This window comes from Sphaeramia orbicularis, chromosome 1, assembly GCF_902148855.1.
Source record: "Sphaeramia orbicularis chromosome 1, fSphaOr1.1, whole genome shotgun sequence".
NCBI classification, from domain to species: domain Eukaryota; kingdom Metazoa; phylum Chordata; class Actinopteri; order Kurtiformes; family Apogonidae; genus Sphaeramia; species Sphaeramia orbicularis.
Window position 1 is genome coordinate 57,253,222 of NC_043957.1, and position 13,954 is coordinate 57,267,175.

At 38.2% G+C, this 13,954-nt stretch overlaps 1 protein-coding gene across 4 annotated transcripts in view; it reads right to left on the reverse strand.

Annotated features, from left to right (window-relative positions):
- Window positions 1–13,954, reverse strand: part of rptor (regulatory associated protein of MTOR, complex 1) — a 435,324-nt gene that overhangs the window by 33,250 nt on the left and 388,120 nt on the right. For all 4 annotated transcript variants that reach the window (XM_030142949.1, XM_030142930.1, XM_030142940.1 and 1 more), the window contains one exon: window positions 527–633. In XM_030142949.1, the coding sequence (XP_029998809.1) occupies window positions 527–633 (107 nt within the window). The remainder of the gene's footprint in view (window positions 1–526; window positions 634–13,954) is intronic.

Genomic DNA, 13,954 nt, shown 5'->3' on the forward strand with positions numbered 1-13,954 from the left:
TTTGCAAAATAAAAAGTCTTTGTAATGAACTTGTATATGTATTTCCCCATACCTCCAAACCATAACTTAAATAGGGTAAGATTAATGAATTATACAGAATCTGAAGTGATTTTCGATCTAATATCCCCTTTGCTCTGGCCAGGACTGAGATGCTTCTGGATAGTTTATTTTGTAGATATTTTATGGGAGGTTTCCAGCAAATTTTATCATCAATTATCACTCCAAGAAACTTGTTTTGATTCACCCTTTCTATATCTACACCCTCTATTTGTACCTTTACCTCATGATTTGTTTTACATTTACCAAAAATCATGAATTTTGTTTTACACAAATATATTGATAACTTATTTTTGTCAAACCATAACTTAGTTTTATTTAGCTCTGATATATATTTGCATTGACTTTTAATTTGCCAGTGACCTCATGCTAGCATGTGTTAGCATGTGTTCCACGGACCTTACTTTGCCCAGGTCTGTGTTATATGAATGAACAAACTCCATGGAAATGCAGCTACAGGGTACAATACCTGGACCTTCATCTCTCGGTCAGTGTCCCAGATCCTGATGACTCGGACATCACCTGACGTCATGAGGAGACCCGTCTCCTGCTCCCAGTCCACGACCATGCCTGCACCTTTAAGACAAAACAGCACAGCGGTTACAATGGAGACTGCATACCAAAGAAACATGCCTGCACCAAGGTTCTACTAGTTTTGGATTTTTCATTATAGTTGAGTTTTATTTAGTTTGGACTTTTTTTTCTCTAATTCAGTTAGTTTTAATTCGTTTTTAGAACAGGTTTGCTAGTTTTTATTAGTTTTCGTTATTTTCTAAATGCTTAGTTTTAGTTTAGTTTTAGTTTTGTCGTATCTTTTCTCTTCTTCACCGTCATATTCAAATAAATCCCAGACAGGACTCTGCTGCTTTCTCCCAACTTTAGTCTCCATGTTTCCAGGTAGAGTGGGGACCAGAAGACGACTGGAAACCACAAGTGAACACAAGTGAAGGACCCTTAAATATCATATGGGCGGCCATGGTTCAGTTGGTAGAGCAGGTCGTCCAATAACCGAAGGATTGGTGGTTCAAATCCCGCTCTGTCCTAGTCAGTCCGTTGTGTCCTTGGGAAAGACACTTCACCCTCCTTGCCTCCAGTGCCACCCACACTGGTGTATGAATGTTTGGTGGTGGTCGGAGGGGCCGTAGGCGCAAAATGGCAGCCACGCTTCTGTCAGTCTGCCCCAGGGCAGCTGTGGATACAGATGTAGTTTACCACCACCAGAGGGAGAATGTGAGAGCGAATGAATAATGGGTCAATAATGTAAAGCGCTTTGGGTGTCAAGAAAGGCACTATATAAATCCAATCCATTATTATTATTATTATTATTATTATACGGTGCCAGCAGCTAAAATTGCTTGAGGGAAATAAATTGATTTAATGTCAATTCGACACTGACAAAGACGAAAACAAAGGGAATTTTTTCCATAATTTTTATCCGTTTTAGTTAGTTTTGTAAACACAATACAGTTTCAGTTAGTTATCGTTTTTTTCTTTTAATTAGAGTTTTTATTTATTTCAGTTAACGCAAATGTTTTTACAATTCTAGTTTTCGTCATTTCGTTAGTTTTCGTCAACGATAATAACCTTGGTCTGCACACCACATACAACAAACATAGTATTTAGAGCCACACTGTGTCACTGCTAAGACACATAAACAACAGAAGGGGCTTATTTTGAACTATTTCCCCAAAACCCCAAAGGTACAGTTATCCAACACGTAATTCTAAAACATTACATTACTGAGAATAATGAACTCTTTTTAAATGGAGGCAATTTTATTTATACTGAGACCCTCAGACTCACATACACAGCTGTTAAATACACTGAGCATGTGTTGATCCTCTAATGCACAACACACACAATCTGCTGAAGGTTTCAGAGGGCTCTGGCTGCCTCATGTAGCAAGTCAAATGAAAGATTAGTGCAAAAGCTTACTGCACTACTGTGTGGCTAGGCTAATAAATGCACCTCAGAGGAAACACAACTTCGCCTGGAGAGACTTATAATAATATGTTGTACATCATGCGTCGCTAACGAGCAGAAATGTTTCAGACTGTGTATACAAACAGAGCTTCATACATATTCAAAGTGCATTTTTGGAGCCTTCTTGTCAAGATGACCAGTGGGACATGCACAAGCTGACCCTGGAACTGAGCCCGTCAGCAGATTCTGGCTTTAGATAAGTCAAATGGCACTCGAATGAGAAAGCAAGAACAGGAAAAGAGCAGCGAGGCTCCTCGTGGGTTTGGCAGTCACAGCAGGAATCAAGTGAGCCGTTCCCATCTCAGACACACATGGCCGGGTGGTTTGGTGTCGCCTGACAGAAGCCTGTGGCTGCAGCCCTGAGGCGTCTGCCTTTTTCAGACAGATGGAGTCCTGGACTTCTTTGTGTAGAGCGAGGAGTTGGGGTGTAGTTAAAATACAGCTAATGGGGTAAGAATGTAGAATATGATCTGAAAATGTATTTTAAAAAATTCTATTCCTTAGAGCAGGGCTGTCAAAGCCATTTTAGTTCAGGGAACACATTCAGTTAAATTTGATCTGAAGTGGGCCAAACCAGTAAAATATTACCATAAAAACAAATAAATAATGTCAACTCCAAACTTTTACAGTGAAAAAAGTAAAATTCCGTTATGAAAATGTTTACATCTACAAACTAACCCTTCAAACAATGTGAATAACATGAAGAAACTGAAAAAAAATTGTAATTTTAACATTATTATGCTTTAGTTTATCATAGCTTATAGTCAGGTGCGGCTTATAGCCAGGAAAGTATGGTAAATGTGAATAACCTGAAATGTCTAAAGAAAATTAAGCACAACTTTAGTGTCCATGTTTCCAGATAGAGTGAGAACCAGAAGACGACTGGAAACCACAAGTGACAAGAAGTGACGGACCGTTAAATATCATATGGTGCCGGCAGATAAAATTGCTTGAGGGAAGTAAATTGATTTTATATCAATCCGACATTGACAAAGACGAAAACGAAGGGAATTTTATCCATAATTTTTATGTTTTAGTTTTGTAAACACACAATACACTTTCAGTTAGTTATCGTTTTTTCTTTTAATTATAGTTTTTATTTATTTCAGTTAACGCAAATGTTTTTACAATTCTAGTTTTCATCATTTCGTTAGTTTTCCTTAACGATAATAACCTCGATAGGCTAACTTTAAAAGACAAAAGAAAAACTGTGATTCCATTAGCTTACATGTGCTGACGACTAGTGATCATTTCCCACTCTTTTGGGGCTTCCTTTGTAAGTCATGACTTCTGCTGATCCATCTGTATCAGGGCATTCGACTGTTTGCCAGGAAATACAGAGTCCCATGTGGCAACTTCAGATCCTCGGCTATGACATCACCCGGCCTGTTTAACGCACATCACGACGATGCCACGCAGGGAGAAACACTTCACAAGGCTGTGCTGAGCCAGTGACGTCTTCACAGTCGCATATGGGAAGCACTTGATGTTGGCTCATTTTTGAGTCAGTGAGCAGAGAAGAGGCATTCCCTTTGAAGCTGGCGGATCAGCCATGAGGAAAATGTGGGTTACAATCAGACAGGCGGAGAACAGGAGATTCCCCTACATGCACAAATGAATGCATTCCATTAAAAAAAAGTCGATACATGTAATGCTGTGGTTTCTGTTTACTCATTGGCGTGTGTTCTGTCTTCTGGATCCTTTTTTCAAGCAGTGCTGGCTCCACCTGCTTGGGATTCTTTGGATCAAGACAAAGCCTTCAAGCGCCCTGCTGACATCCTTCCTGCCAGTTCTTTAACCTGGCTCCTTGTCAGACTCATAGATAGAAGTTTGTCGTAACCAGGCTGCCACCGGAACAACGGCATTCCCTTTTGTGGGGATTCATCCACTTTACACTTGGGATCACCTTCCATGCACAAATGTTCACCAAAATAAGTCCCTTCTCCAGCACTGAAGGTCAAGTCACTGAATCCTATTGTACTACTAAAACAAAAGTGCGGAGAAACAGCTGGCCTCATGTTTGTAGTATATTCAATTTCATATACAGTATAAGCACAATTCAAATAATAACTAGGGCTGTAAGAAAATATCGGTTCTGCAAGGTGTCGCAATATTTCATTTCGCAATACTGTATTGATATTAAAAAATACTGTAGTGATATTTTAAGTATTTATTCAAATGCAGATACTGTGGAGGTTCATTTTACTTTTTTGTTTCTATTTTATTTATTCTTATTTAACACTCTTACTAACCTGTTTAACCCTGACCATATTTTCAGGGGAAAAATGCCTAAAAAGACAGACCCAAAGTAAATGAGGAATTATTTATAATACTTATAATAATAAGGTTCATATGGATGTTCTTGGTGTCTGTGGATATTTACAGACCTCACAGAATCTATTCCCATTGTCTAAAATATTGTATCTATTACTCTGCCTGAGTAAACTGTAACAAACTAAAAGAGAAATTAGAATTTTTTATCCTCGCCTGTTTTTTTTCGGCTGGATTGACGATGATATGCATAAATTAATTGTTCATGTCGGAGATTTTTTATAGCGTATATTTCACCCCACAAAGATTAAAAATCATGTTTGAACATTTAAGTTTGCACTAAAATACACTTTTGATGTACTTTTATTAACATTAGGGTCTAAACTTTGAGCAAAAGTTGGAAAAAACATCCATTGTCCTGATTTATTATATTTTTATAGTAGATGAATATTAATATAATTTTTTCGGCCTGCAGGCGGGCTGATAGGGCTAAAGGGGTTAAATAATGTTAGTTCTTTTGTTGGAATCACACAAAAATACTGTTCTGATGTTAGTTCTGAACTAACAGAATATGAACATTTGAACAGGATCTTAAACTGTATTGTCTGTAAAACATTATTTCAGTTTTCACAGAGGAAAATGTTGTGATATAACATTAGATCCTGTTGGGATCAAATAAAAATGTGTTTAGTATTTGTGCAGATTTCTGGTGTAATTCCATTTGTCAAGGAAATAATCATTTAAAAAAAGAAACAAACAAAAAAAAATTGCCTTTTTAACAGTATCATGATATATCATGATATATCATGTCGTGATCCTAGTATTGTGATTTGTATCGTATCGCCAGATTCTTGCCGATACACAGCCCTAATAATAACATCTTATAACAACAAATGAATTAGCAAAACCAAACAACAATAAACCTAGATCAATTAAGGTTTTATATGCTGATACTACTATGATATTCTTTAATTTTTAACATGAACAAGAAATTATATGCTTTCCAGTCAGACTTTAGTGATATTGAATTTAGTCAATAACAGGTTCATTGTCACTGTCATGACATTTATTGACACCTACTAGTGCAGTTGCAGAACACACAAGTGTACTCCATCTACCATGACCAATGATGGCCGCAAGAAACACAGCACCCCCCCCCCCCCCCATTACAGACAGTGTTTTTTTGATGATAGTAACCAAGGTTATTATCGTTAACGAAAACTAACGAAATGACGAGAACTAGAATTGTAAAAACATTTTCGTTAACTGAAATGAATAAAAACTATAATTAAAAGAAAAAAAAAACATAACTAACTGAAACTATATTATGTGTTTACGAAACTAACTAAAACGGATAAAAATTCTGGATAAAATTCCCTTCATTTTCATCTTTGTCAATGTCAGATTGATACGAAAGCGATTTATTTCCCTCAAGCAATTTTATCTGCTGGCACCATATGACATTTAACGGTCCATCAGTTGTCGTTTAGTCGTCTTCTGGTCCCCACTCTACCTGGAAACATGAAGACTAAAGTGGGGAGAGAGCAGCAGAGTCCTGTCTGGGATTTATTTGAATACGATGGAGAAGAAGAGAAAAGATATAAAAAAAAAAAACCCTAAAACTGAACTAAAAGTAAGCATTGAGAAAAAATGAAAACTAATAAAAACTAGCAAACCTGCTCTACAAACAAATTAAAACAAACTGAATTAGAGAAAAAAAAAGTCAAAACTAAATAAAACTAAACTATAATGAAAAATCCAAAACTATTAGAACCTTGATGAGCACATTTCAAATAATAACATCTTATAACGACAAAATGAATTAGCAAAACCAAATAACACTAAACCTAGATCAATTAAGGTTTTTTTATGCTGATACTACAATATTCTTTAATTTTCAACATGAACAAGAAATTATATGCTTTCCAGTCAGACTTTAGTGATATTGAATTTAGTCAATAACAGGTTCATTGTCATGACATTTATTGACACCTACGAGTGCAGTTGCAGAACGCCCAAGTGTACTCCCTCTACCATGACCAATGATAATAATAATAATAATAATAATAATAATAATAATAATAATAATACATTTTATTTATAGGCGCCTTTCAGGACACTCAAGGTCACCGCACAAGGTTGTTAAAAATAAATAAAACACAATTAAAATTACAAATATACATATATAAAACACATAGGTACATAAAATGGCAGTAGATAAAAGTGAAATTATGGAATTGAGTCGGCCTGTCTGAATAAATAAGATCTTAAGCTGGGATTTAAAGGTGGTAATAGAATCAGAGTTTTTTATGTGTTCTGGGAGGGCATTCCAGAGGCGGGGGCTGAGTGGCTGAAAGCTCTGGACCCCATGGTAGTTAAGCAGGCAGGTGGGAGGGTGAGCTGGACAGATGAAGATGACCTGAGACTGCGGGTGGGAATGTTTATGTTGAGGAGGTTCCTGAGGTACTGAGGGGCAAGGTGGTTTATGGCCTTGAAGGTAAGAAGTAGAATTTTATAAATGATGTGAGATTTAACAGGAAGCCAGTGGAGCTGCTGCAGGACAGGTGTTCTGTGACTCATGGATGGGGTTCTGGTGATGATACGTGCGGCAGAGTTTTGAACCAGTTGCAGTTTATGAAGAGATTTGTCTGGTAAACCAAATAAAAGGGAGTTACAGTAATCTAGGTGGGATGTGACCAGGCTATGGACCAGAATTGCAGTATTGTTAGGGGAGAGGGATGGACGGAGACGGGAGATACTGCGCAGGTGGAAATAGGCTAAACGGGTAATGTTATTAATATGAGATTGGAATGAGAGTGTGTTATCAAGGATGACACCCAGACTCTTAACCTGGGGGGAGGGAGAAACTGGGGAATTGTCAATATGAATGGAAAAGTTGTTTATTTTAGAAAGGGTGGATTCAGTGCCAATAAGAAGAATTTCTGTTCTGATGGCTGCAAGAAACATAGGAGTTCCTCTTTACAGAAAGTGGTTTTTTTTTTGTCCATTCTTTTAGTTTAAGATGATAGTACCTTGGGTCCACACTCAGACACAGTAAGTGACAATAATGCACTTTGATACTGGAAACCACCTGCTATGAAAAAAAAACAAACAAACAAAAAAAGGACCAATGGCTCTGTAGCTTACCGGCCAAATTAAAAGCTTTGTACAGTATTTTTTAATATTGATACAGTATTGTGAAATGAAACATCGCAATGTATCGCAGAACCGATATTTTCTTACACCTCTAGTGGAATCTAGTAAACGCAGCATAAGTCTGTCATGTCACACACACCCCCATCGCCTGTCATCCATAAGTTTTCTCTGTGACTGTTAACGTTCAGGAGGAAAGTCTGCCTCAGAGAGAACCTTTGCTGGGTCTGAGCAGATCCTCTTTACTTACACAAGAATCAACGTGTACATGAAGCGTGGGGGTGTGAGAAGGAAGAGCAGGAGCTGAAGGAGTGTGGGCATTGCATCCTCAGCTGGGAATGTGAGCATTGTACAGAGGTGGAGCTAGAGACAGCTTCCACATTCTGTATGTTATTACCTCCACGAAGAGGTACTGTGATCACTTTGCTTTGTGTGTTTGTTTGTTAGCAACTTAACAGGAAAACTATTACAACCATCTTTACCAAATTTTACCCACTGATAGGTCTAGTGTCCAGTGTTTTTCAACCTTGGGGTCGGGACCCCACGTGGGGTTGCCTGAAATTCAAATGGGGTCGCCTGAAATTTCTAGTAATTGGTAAAAATTAAGTAAAACTTACTATTAAAAATATCACTGGTCTACAGTTTTTTAGAAATGATTTGCTTCAGACATTAAATGTGCTAAATGTTAACGTATTTTAATAAGATTAATTGGAAAATAAATGACAAAAGTGCCGGTTTGCTGATGTTTTCACGGTATATGATTAAGTGTTATTACACATATATATTGGTTTATGTACATTTATATAATAGTTTTATAAATCTTCCACTAAATAGAACCTGTTAAGTGAATGTGTTCTAATGTGCAGACAGTGTTTTGAAGTAGATCTTGTAGCTCTGACACAAATATTCCTTTGGAGTCAAACCCAGTCTCTCGTTAATTCTTGAGTTTCACATTTTGACCCGTGGCTGTATCTTGGAAACTTCAGCCAACCAGCATTTTGGACTTGACTTTTCTTTATCAGTGACTCTCGTGTGGTCAACTTTCAATACTTTTATTCTGGAAGCATTTTCCTTGCAGACCAGTGTATATGGTGAGTTCAGAGAGACAATCTCAATCCATAAAAGACATGACAAACTGTGAGTGTGAAACTGCAGCACTGTGGTTCTGTTTATGTGTCAAATGTTCATTGTGGTCAGTTTCAGATGCTGCAGCTCTTTCATAATTCATAGCTTGAGTTATTGTTTGTTCAGTATTATTTTGCAGAAATCTACACCTGGCTTTTCTGCCTCTGTCCATAATAATATACATTATATAGACTAAATGTCATCTAAAATTAACGTGTATTAGCAACATAGTATAGCAAACTATTACATGATCAAAAACAAATTAATTTTAGCAAAAACGTGTCTCCGTTCTGGGGTCGCCAGAAATTTGCGATGTTAAAATGGGGTCATGAGCCAAAAAAGGTTGGGAACCACTGGCCTTGGCTCTGGGACCAACCCATTAAATTTTGGGCCAAGTAGGCCAAAGTTCAAGGTCACAGCAAGGTCACAACATCTGCAGTTTTCCATCTGTCATCATTGAGCAATTTTCAAAAATTCATAAAAAATTCAAAACGACTCCGATTAGCCTCAGTAGCTTAGAACAATATCTTGTATCTGGCACAAAATTGTCCACATCCACTGTGGAATGTGGACTCTGTGGACACTTACATTTAACACTGAAAATCCCATTTACCACACATTTAAAATTAGAACTCAACTAATATTGATTGGAATTGAATCTAATTTGACATACACATGACTGGTATGTATAGCTTCAATTTTTTCTGCTGTATGGAAACTGTTGAATTTAAACAGAAAGAGTTGATCCACACATGTGCACTGTTTGGGGTGCTTGGTGGAGGTTTGCGTTCTCTGAACACTTGCCTTTTTATGGGCCTGCCTCTTCTCCTCTCTGCATGAAATCAAATGTTCTCCCCAAATAATGACATCAAAACTTCAATGATGTTGTTAGCAGAATCGCTTTTCCCTTGACGAGTCTTCGACAGGAGGAGGAAAAACAATCTACTTTTAATACCGCTAAAAACCAGGCTGCCAACAGATGAGGTAGATCATCTCTCTCCTGTGCCAGTGTGCCAAAACAATCCCTAATTTGTGATATATTTATCTATTCCTTTGCATAAATATCTTTGTTTCTCTCCAGTCTTTTCTCTCTGGAGAAGACAACTTCCTGTGCATTCTTATTCTGCACCATTATCTCCAGTGATGGACTAGCTCTCCCACACACCGGAGCTCATTAAACTAGTGTGGCGGCCTTACTGGATCTTCTCTCCCTCAGCATTTTTCCTCTTCTCTTCCCTTCATCCTGTTTGCTTTGAAAAGGTCCTCTAGGACTCAAGTATGAAGCTTTCACCAGGATTATGAGGGACTTGCCTGCTGTTCATGCACCTCTAATGGAAGAAGACATTATCTGTGGGCGCGCTGTGGTCCTCCAGACAGAGATTTCACCGCATGGCATTTATCTAACCCCTGGATACCAGGGCTTGGCATTCAGGAGGTAAAAAGCTTTGACCCACCTAGCAGACAGAGACCCTGTGAAATGAGGCATAGCCAGCATACTGGTCTAATTACGGTAGCCAGGAGACTAACGGTGATGTCTTCATAATTCACAGCAAGCGGAGTTTTCCCTAATATTATTAGACTCCTGCAGAGCACCTTAGCTTGAGAAAGAGGAACAACTCCGCTGAGATTTCCCTACTACTCTGAAGAGTAAAGATGCCAAAATAAACCAAAATACTGGAATTTCTACAAAAACAGCACAATTAGAAAGAAGTACAGAACCACGATTTAGTAGGTAAAATATGCTTGGCTACGTGTCTTAAAAGAAGATTAAAACTAAAATAAAAACACTGAAAGGTCACTCTTAAAATTATGTTGAAAATTAATATATAAAAAAATAAAACAAGTGAAAAACTAAGCAGGGCTTACTAATACCCCTGCCTGGTCACACAACACTTTGCCCCTCCTGCTCACTGATACCCTGCCTACCTACGGATTCATCCTGAGTCTTAACTTTCAATCTTTTTAAAAACTTTAAAAAATATGTAAGACATCGAAAAATGTAAATTGAGCCATCAAACTGTGCACGGCACCTCTCCTAGTGATGAAGAACATGTGTGTAAAATTTGAAAAGAATCCAGTGAATAGTGTCAGAGAAATGGGATGGACAAAAAACTCAAACAGACAGATGGAATTCCTGGTTTATCTGCAGGTACAGCTTAAAAAATTAGAATATCATGAAAAAGTTCAATATTTTGTCACCATTTCAGAAAGTGAAACCCATATATTATATCGACTCATTAGACATAGAGTGAAATATTTCAAGCCTTATTTCTTGAAATTTTGATGAATATGTCTTACAGATAACAAAAACCCAAAATTCAGTGTGTCAGAAAATTTTAATATTGCATAAAATCAATAAAAAATGAATATTTTAAACAGAAATGTCAGGCTTCTGAAAAGTCTGTTCATTTGTATGAACTCAATACTTGGTTGTTCCTCCTTTTACACGAGTCTATACAATATATGGGTTTCACTTTCTGAAATGAGTGAAAAAAAATATTGAACTTTTTCATGATATTAAAATTTTTTGAGATGTACCTGTATATAACCCCACCCTCTGGGCGGGGTGGGGGTATAAAAAGAAGGAAAACACAGACTGTTACTCCAACATAAAATTAAGAAAACTGCTGTTTCAGCGTGTTCCTGATTAAACCCATAAGCTGTTTATAAGGCTCATCTTGGCTCTTTGCAGTCAGAGGTGACCATATTTGGACCGAAGGGCAGAGCTGGGGAGGGACCAGCCAATGCTGAATGTCCCTTTGCTTACGTATCACAATAGTAAACTAAAAAAGCACTCGGAGAGCGAAGGTCTCCGCCAAGGCACATCAGTCCCCCCCGTTCACCACCAAACTTTAGTCATTTGTTCCTTGTGCCAGGATCGACATTTCCTGAAAATTTCACCCAAATCCGTCCATAACTTTTGAGTTATCTTGCACACAGACAAACCCCAATGAAAACACAAGATACTGTTCTAAGCTATGGGTGGATCAAATTGGAGGCTAATCGGAGTCGTTTTGAATTTTTGATGAATTTTGGAAAATTGCTCAATGATGAGAGATAGGACAATTGTAGATGTTGTGACCTTGCTGTGACCTTGAACTTTGGCCTACTAGGCCCAAAATTTAATGGGTTGGTCCCAGAGCCTAGGCCTATCTGTGGGGAAGATTTGGGAAAGATGGTTGGAAGAGTTTTCCTGTAAAGTTGCTAACAAACAAATAAACAAACACAAAGCAAAGTGATCACAACACCTCCTGGCGGAGGTAACTACATAAAACATCTGATGGTCTTGTTCGTGGAACCTAGTAACAACAAACAGGCAGGGCTTTTTGGAGCTGACATCCAGTGGCTTTGAGTGGAATTCTATTTTCAGATACCTCTACATTCACTTTCTTCAAATTCTTTTTTGCGTTGTACTTCCTCAACAACAGATCTATTTTACACTTCTTGTGCAATTTTCTAAATACTGCAATAAAAGTTTAAAATGTCAAAACTGCACACTTCAATCAAAGAATCACAGCAATAACAAGAAGCCATCACAGCATTAAACCCTAAATTCTCTTGTTCTTTTCACATCATTTCAGGCAAAGTTTCTCTAAGTTCTGTCACATTTCTTACAAAATCAGTTCCTATAGCATTTATCTTCTTGCCGTCCTTTTTGACTTCTCGTACTCTTCAGACCCCAGGTGTGAATCCCTGCATAGGTGTCAGACTAAAGCAGCAAGTCTGTCTTTGGGGTCTCATTTTCCTGAAAATTTTGGAACTGTGTGTGTGTGTGTGTGTGTGTGTGTCTAAGTCCTCACTGAGTCGTCCTCAGTCTTGGATTTTTGCAGGTTCCTGGGGCCTATTACCAAACCACCAGGCAGTGCAGCCAAATGTAGAGCAGGACACAGCATCTGCCTCCAAAAAGCCAAACAAGTGAGGGCTGCCCTACTTTTACTTCTGCAGTCAAGTGAAAAGGACGACAAGGGAGAAATTGCATTCCTAATCTTGAGCAAAGGAACGGAGTCTGAATGAGAGAGGGGGGGGGGCTGGAGGTAAATGAAGAAGGGAGAGAGAAACGAGTTGAACATTATTAACAGTATGTGGATCAGAACTTAATTAGATTGGCTCTCAATCTAATCTGCAGAGTCTTTGTGCTTCACTCCCTCTGACTCCTGAACAAACGCTGATCAAGGCTCCGGCGTGGGTAATGACTATCTGTGTTTGTGTTTTGTTGCCGTGACCTTCTTTTCGCAACTTTTTACCCTTTAGCTTTTATTGTTTCCCTCTTAAAATTCCTCCCTCGATCACGACAATCTCGTCTTTCCATCTGTGTTCTTGTCTTCCTGTTTCTTTAACTCTTTTAACTCTTTACATCTACCCGGTGTAAAAAAAACCTTGTATAAAACCACCTCCTTGTTTTTGTCCTGCCCTCTGCCTCCGGGGCTCTCCTCTGCATACTAACGCAGCACAAGCAGAAATGATCCGTCCAGCTGGTCCCACTCCCCTAATTTCACTGGCTCCTCGACACTTCAACAGGCTGGTCCCTTCGGCGACACTGAACGGTGGCTGTACGCTGTTGCAATCACACACCACCGACATACTCCCAATTAAACACAGATACCTTTGGGACCAGATTAAATTAGTGTATTTTTTATACACGAGACCAGCCACTTTGAGGTGAAGACGAGGAACGGTGGCAGAGCCTTCGAAAAGAAATGTTTAAGGCAGTGTTCAGTGTTCAGGTTCAGTATGTGATCTAGTGACACCTTGTGGGGAAACTGCATACTGAGGTCAAATACATACGTACCCCAGTCTCTGTACCAAGGTTATCATTAACGAAATCTAACGAAATGACAAGAACTAGAATTGAAAAAATATTTTTGTTAACTGAAATGAATAAAAACTATAATTAAAAGAAAAAACACAATAACTAACCGAAACTGTATTGTGTGTTTATAAAACTAACTAAAACATGTAAAAATTTTGGTTAAAATTCCCTTCGTTTTTGTCTTTGTCAATGTCAGATTGATACGAAATCGATTTATTTCGCTCTAGCAATTTTATCTAGCGGCCCCATATGATATTTAAGGGTCCGTCACTTGTGTTCACTTGTGGTTTCCAGTCGTCTTCTGGTCCCCACTCTACCTGGAAACATGGAGACTAAAGCTGGGAGAAAGCAGCAGAGTCCTGTCTGGGATTTATTTGAATACGATGGAGAAGAAGAGAAAAGATACGACAAAACTAAAATTAATACTAAAATTAAGCATTTAGAAAAAAATGAAAACATACATCATATTAACCAATCACATTTAAGCCTAGCACAGGCTATTATAAGTTTGACGGACTTCCTGGACAGGTCAGAACCAAGGTTATTATCGTTAAC